At 29.6% G+C, this 6565-nt stretch overlaps 1 protein-coding gene across 2 annotated transcripts in view; it reads right to left on the bottom strand.

The window, feature by feature from the left end:
- Positions 1 to 2353: 2353 nt before the first annotated feature.
- The window catches only part of LOC145192541 (prolyl 3-hydroxylase OGFOD1-like), a 4407-nt gene continuing 195 nt past the window's right edge, over positions 2354 to 6565 (bottom strand). Inside the window, exons 1-15 of one of the 2 annotated variants that reach the window (XR_016455650.1) lie at positions 6513 to 6565; positions 6341 to 6366; positions 5836 to 5978; positions 5701 to 5747; positions 5497 to 5597; positions 5305 to 5397; positions 5164 to 5190; positions 4924 to 5015; positions 4633 to 4761; positions 4436 to 4549; positions 4265 to 4344; positions 3846 to 4177; positions 3708 to 3769; positions 3276 to 3539; positions 2354 to 2704 (exon numbers count right to left, since the gene is read on the bottom strand). The exon at positions 6513 to 6565 is cut by the window's right edge and continues 195 nt beyond it. Coding sequence is in view for 1 of the 2 variants with exons in the window: in XM_090097751.1 (XP_089953877.1) it covers positions 3384 to 3539; positions 3708 to 3769; positions 3846 to 4177; positions 4265 to 4344; positions 4436 to 4549; positions 4633 to 4761; positions 4924 to 5015; positions 5164 to 5190; positions 5305 to 5397; positions 5497 to 5597; positions 5701 to 5747; positions 5836 to 5978; positions 6341 to 6366; positions 6513 to 6565 (1455 nt within the window). In the remaining variant the exon portion in view is untranslated. Of the gene's footprint in view, positions 2705 to 3020; positions 3540 to 3707; positions 3770 to 3845; positions 4178 to 4264; positions 4345 to 4435; positions 4550 to 4632; positions 4762 to 4923; positions 5016 to 5163; positions 5191 to 5304; positions 5398 to 5496; positions 5598 to 5700; positions 5748 to 5835; positions 5979 to 6340; positions 6367 to 6512 lie in introns of those variants that run through there. The other variant, XM_090097751.1, reaches the window with a different exon arrangement.

Raw genomic sequence — 6565 nt, 5'->3', positions numbered from 1 at the left:
GTCATTTCAGACAAAAAAAAGTGATTTGTTAAGAATTGATGAAAGAACGTTTATTTTATCAATTTTTCCAGAAGAAATTAAAACAATTCCAAGGAATATCAGGCTTTTGGCAAAAGTTTTCCAACCATACAACTTCCAGTTCAAAAATAAATTTCAAAAGTGGGTTAAAACATTTTAAAATATTTAAATGCATGCAAATAACAATATGCAATTAAATTCTGCGCTCCAACCAAAACTATTTAACTATCGTTTGATAGTCCTTAATGATGGACAGAATAACCATATAGTACACTTTTCCATGATGGAAACGTTCAATAGAACCATATCTTTTAATCTTTTAACGGGTAGTCTGTCTCTATTTTGCGTTGGCAGTTACTCTAGTCACTTGATAAAAAGCGATTTCTTTTTAACATGCGTCGCTCAACTTTCTTTAGTGAAATTATGGGCTAAGAGTGACAAGAAGAAGAAGAAATTAAGTGAAATTTATTTTTTAAGTAAATTAACATAAATTAAGATAGCGATAAAAATTACGCACATTAAAAAGCTGCTCAATAGTTAAAAGATGTCCGAGCAAAGATTTATACGTTTAAAGCATTAAGATTGCGTTTCTTGGTCACACTACAAACGGAAACTCAGTTAAATTTGTTAAACCCATGGCCGTCTGTACTAACTGTTAGTACAGACGGCCATGGTTAAACCTCAATCTAAAGTTGATTGAATGATACACATTTTTTTAAAGATAATTTTTCTATTATCTATATTACCGTGGTGTGACCTAACAAAGTCCTATGCTTTAAGAAAGTCCTAATTTAATAAATAACAAAATTTCGTATATATAAAGTAAGCATTTAGAGAAAAAAATTTTTTCCCCAAATGTTTATTTCATATATACGAAATTTGTCATTTCTTAAATTAGGACTTTCTTAAAGAAAAGGACTTTGTTTGGTCACACCACAGTACCACATAATCTTTTTTGGATATTGATTTACATTGTAAATCCAAGAGTAATTTTGGTCGCCAAAGCGACAGACATTGTTTTAACGAACGAAAAATACGTAAAATGTTTATACATTTGTAATATTTGTTTGGGGATAATGCAAGATAATGTGCAAAAATACGCGGTTCGCGTAATCGTTTATTACATTGGTTATTAGATTAGTTACAGTTCTATAATTTTAAAGCAGACCAAATTTTTTTTGTAAGCTTGTAAATGAATGATCATTTACAAGCTTACAAAAAAAAAATAAAAAATAAAAAAATAAAAACGCTAACAGTGCGGAGAACGGATTATTAGAAAAGAAATTCCATTCTAAAATTCTTTATTGAGAAAAGACGTTTCTTTCTAATAATCGAACGAAAGTTTGCATAGTGGTTTAGATTTGTTCAAGTTGTTAACGACGAGGAAGTCATGGTGCATCACGTCTGCGGTCATCACCGATTATTTCATTTAAAAAAAAAAAAAAAAAAAAAAAAAAAAAAAAAAACCGCTAAGCTTTGTTTCATTGATTGTATCTGTAAGCATTTTTCTAAACAGACGCCAGGAACTAAGGAATGCGGAAATGTTTTTTAAAAATCTAAATACTAATTTTTGAACTGAACATCTCATGAATAAAATTGGTTATCAAGTTCAACAACATATTTTATTGTTAAAAAGCTTACTCAAGCCTTTAATTTTAATGGAAATAACTTTTAATTTTAAAGTTCTTCATCAAACGCAATGCTGACCGGGAAGCACTTTGAAATGACCAAAAGTGCACCAAAAAAGTGCTGTAATTAATCAGTTCTTCTGAAAGTCTAATGCTAATATTATTTGATCAATTTTTTTTTTTATTTTGAATTTACAAGAGGAAAGTTTAAAATTACATGTATATATATGCATATATGTATATATGTATATATATATATATATATATATATATATATATATATATATATATATATATATATATATATATATATATATATATATAAAGCCATTAAAATACAGACATTGACCTGCCTCTTGAGATCATGGACCTGATAAAAAAACAAAGAAAACCAAAAGTTGAAAGAACTGAAGCGTTATAAGCGAACATATCTAATGTTTTCCATTTTTTATAGTTACTGATTTCGTATGATCACCTGTTTCAGACATTACAATTAAATTAAAACAAAGGGATAAATGTGTGATATGATGTCACTTTAAAACCATTATTGACAATTGTCTTCTTTTTTTTGTGCCAAAGATTTAAAAATTAGCACGAGAATCGCCACAAGAATTAGAAACGAGTCTGGAGCCAAAAGAGAAACTTCGCATTGAACTTGTTAATGCTCTTTTAGATCAAGATGATGATTATCGAATGATTCAAAAACAAACAAACAAACAAAAAAAGCAATTAATTTCGGTTTACTTTATAATTACAACATTAAGATAAAATATCGAGGAATTGTTCGTCCTCAACAAAAAGTCGAATTTAACTGATCAAGCTGGCTGTGTAAGTATTGACCCAAATGATACAGTAATAAATTGAAAATCTTCATCAATCAAAAAATACGTCAAAAACTAAAGCTCTTATATATGCTTCTGTAATTTCTGTACTTCTGTAAAGCATAAAATCTCAACACATGCGTATATTTTTCTGTGCTCCATCAAATGCAGCAGTTGATGAAATAGTTAGGGGTTTAGTCTGTAGTCCACCATGGAGAGATGATAGTGATAACCACTCTACAAGACATGGAAATTGCGGTGATTTTAATATAATTAGAGTTGGTTATAAAAGCCAGGTTGCATCTGACTTAGAGAGCTATTCTTTAGAATATTTGTTAACTAATGAACTCAAAAAGTATAAATTAGCTAATAATGCATATGCTATTAAAGAGCAATTGAAATCACTAAAATCCAAACGGAATGTTTTGGATATTGAATGTGTGAAATTGAAGATGTCAACTGATCAATCTTTAACTGAACAGTACATAATGAAAACTAAAGAACGTTCTCGGGTCCAACAATCAGTAGATGAACTTAATTCCAAACTCAACAGTTTATCAGTTTTTATGATTTCATTTTTATTACTTATTTCATAGCTATTACAACATGGTTTTAAAACATACATTTACTCGGCAGTTCGTTATTTGACTTCATAGATCATGAAAACCTTCATCATGAAAATGATAGAGGTTAATTATGAAAAAATATACAAAATATATATTTTTTCATCAAGAAATCAATATTTTATATATTTTTTCCTCAAAAAAAAAAAAAAAAAAAAAAAAAAAAAAATTTTTTCGTCATTAACCTTCGTCATTTTCATTATTTTCATCCTCTCAGCTGGAGATTCTTATTAATGTACTTTTTCTTTTTTTCTCTTTTGATTTTTAACCACAATGTGAAAGCTTTCAGAAAATTAATTCTTCCCTTCAAAATATATGGCAGAGATTTCAAAATATTCCTGTCTTTGCTGCTCGACCACTTTGTTGTTAATATACTTATGAAAGCGCATCGTTTCGTCGTCTCGATATACCAACGATAAACAGTTTGATACAGGATGGACCGATAGAAGCTTTGCATAAAAAATTAAAGAATTATCAACTTAGCAAATACTTCCTAAGAATTCTTAACTCTATGTATGCGTTAGATTAATAAACTTTCCAGAAGTTAGGTTAATAAAATATTTCACAAATAAAATTAAATTTAAGCAAGTTAAAACAAAATAAAAGTCACTTTCAACCTCTTCATCTTCATCCCTGGCGATGTAGCTAACAAATCCACCAGAAGCTAAAGCATCCCAATCTAAAAAAAAAGAACTATTTTTTACTTTTAATAAAAGAAAAAAAATTTTAAAAATCGTAAGCTCTTTAATACAAACCGTCACAAGCCAAAGAAAACATTAAATCCAAAGCAAATTCTTTTCCGCATGGATCAAAATCGCTGACCAGTGTGTAGCAGCCGTGCTGCCACTTTCGTACGTTAGTGACACAAGATGACAAATCTGATTTATTGTTTTGTGAGATTAGGACGGTAGAAGATGACGATTCTTTTTCTTCATTGTCCTTTAGAGAAGATTCATCATCTTCTAATTGAACGAGTTCGATTCCCGTCAACTTAGTCAGAAGTTTATAAAACGGTCGTGACTTTAATAGAGTTACAAACTCAACAAGAAGATCATCAGCTGTGTCTTCTTCAAGATCATAAGTCAACCTAAAAGAGTCCATTATTTAAAAGTTACCATTATTTAAAATCATCCATAAACAAAAAAAACAAAAAAAAAATTTGGCATAAAAATACCTCTGGTTAGGAATAAAATTTCGTGACCATTTTGTTTCAGGTTTAAATAAAGCATCTTCAAGCTTTTTATACTTTTCCCCCTGAAATCATCAAAAATAAACGAATCTATGAAAGAAACAGAAACTTTGTTATATTGCATTTAAAATAATTACAAGAAAGGATGTGACATACCAATAAAAAATCTTTTAGTTGTATTTCTGAATCCTCCTCGAATTGCTCTTGAATATCTTCTACAATCTCGGAGTTTAAATAAATCGGATTTACCCACTCTAGCAATCGCTCGTCCTAAAATATAAACTCGTTTTCTAATTTTTTCTTATTTTGTTGTTTTCTAGAATTTTACTTTAAATGACATCTAACAGACTCACCTCTGCATCCAGAGGCAAGTGAGCGATTCTAGGAGGCTGTATGTTTAGGTTAGATCGAGGTACAGTTTCACCGTGAAACCAGCCTGATACTGTTAACCTCGTTTTTGTACGCGAAAGAACTTCCGAAACCTGCGTAAATATTTTTACGTGAAATTCTATAAATTTTTTTTTTTTAAGACAATATTTGTAACTTATGTTGTAAAAAGAATACCCGGTGAATTAATATCTGATAGCTTAAAAAAAAAATTAATGCTATAAAAGAAGATCCAATGATGTCACATTTTGAAATACCTGATGATATGACTTTTCAGTTACTTCAAAAAAAATCAGACTATTAAACAAAGGTACTAAGGTTCTTTTAATATCCGAAGGTCCACCATCACCTAGAATTTTCGAAATCGCATTTTAAAAAATTCTCGATGAAAAAAAAAAAAAAAAAAAAAAAAAAGAAAATCAACAAATAAACTGTCTTTACTTAGAAGAAATTTTTCGATCTTATTGTTGAGCATGAAAGAAACAAAAATGACTTACTACCAGTTGCAAATAGGTCCAAAGAACCTAGAAATAACATTCAACATGAAATTCTTTCTATAATGTTAAAAAAAAGGGTGTACAAAAAGAAAATATTACACACACACACACACACGCACACGCACACAAAAATTGCAATACCTCCATCACTTGCATCCCAATCTTGGGGAACGAGGTAGTAAACAAATGCTATTCGACGACCTTCTAACTCATCATCATGACATAGCAAAACGTCTAAAAATATTCTGTGACTTTTGCTTTAAAATTAAAACAGGAGAGTTTTACCATTACAAACCGCTTTAACTGCAATGACACTGCAATAACAAAAGGCACCTGAATTTTGATAAATAGCGCAAGACATATCAACAGTGTCATTCAAAACGATTTTAGTAACATCTTGCAACCAGGCTCTAAACACACCAAACAACTGCTCTCTGAAACAAAAAGTAAAAAATTTCATAAGGAAAATATCAGAACGCGATTATTAAAAGATAATATACCCAGGGCTATGAGAAAAAAAAAAAATCTTTGCTTTGCCTGAGAACGGATATAGTTTTAGACTTTCTTTTGGTTAAATCGTTGCTCTAAAAAGAAAAATAAATCACTGGCCTATCGCATAAATCTTCATTAAAACCGCCTTTAAATATAAAAATTGCATAACTGTGGCCTTACTTGCTTAAATTGATATAAATCATTTGATTTGGGCGTAAAATCTAATTGAAGAAGCTCGCTTTTCAACTTTTCCACATAACTCACATCTTTTATAAAGTTTTTGATCGTGCAACAAGAGAAAGGATCAGTGATTAAGTGTAAGTCTGTTAATTAAAAATATCAGGGAGTTATGAAAACATACCGAGTATGGATAAGCGAGTAATAAAATTAGTGGGCTTCAAAAACTCAGTTAAAATAGTGCCATAGCAATGATATACATTAACTAGATGTCTAACTTCACAAAAATTCTGTAAGAAAAAGTGAATCAAGTTTTTAAAGATTTTAATGCCGGTAGCCGTTTTATTTAAACTGACAATTATACATTTTTGTTTTGCTTTTATTTATCATTGCGTCATTTCAGGCTGGCAAAAAATTTGCTTCACTGCGGAAGCGCGAGTTAGATATCTAGTCAAAATATATCATTATGCTATAGTAGGAGAGTAGAAAGTTATTAAAGGAAATTTACCTCCAGACAAGAACTCACTTGAAGCACTGAAATTAACAATGATTTAAATCTTTAAATAAGTAGTTTTCAAAAACATGAAAATAGAAGTTAAAGCCATACGTGACATTTACTTTTATATTCCAAATTAATATTAATCCGATATGAATAAAATGTTTTAACAAAAGTATAGTACCTAACAGCTTTGGAAACTTCAGCTTTAATGTCGTCTGAAGATAGAACTGAGTT

The sequence above is a fragment of the Hydra viridissima genome, unplaced genomic scaffold (genome assembly GCF_058129835.1).
Source record: "Hydra viridissima isolate aposymbiotic clone 2 unplaced genomic scaffold, HvirCarnegie_v1 scaffold_1, whole genome shotgun sequence".
Lineage (NCBI taxonomy): Eukaryota > Metazoa > Cnidaria > Hydrozoa > Anthoathecata > Hydridae > Hydra > Hydra viridissima.
This window is presented reverse-complemented; position numbering and strand designations above follow the sequence as displayed.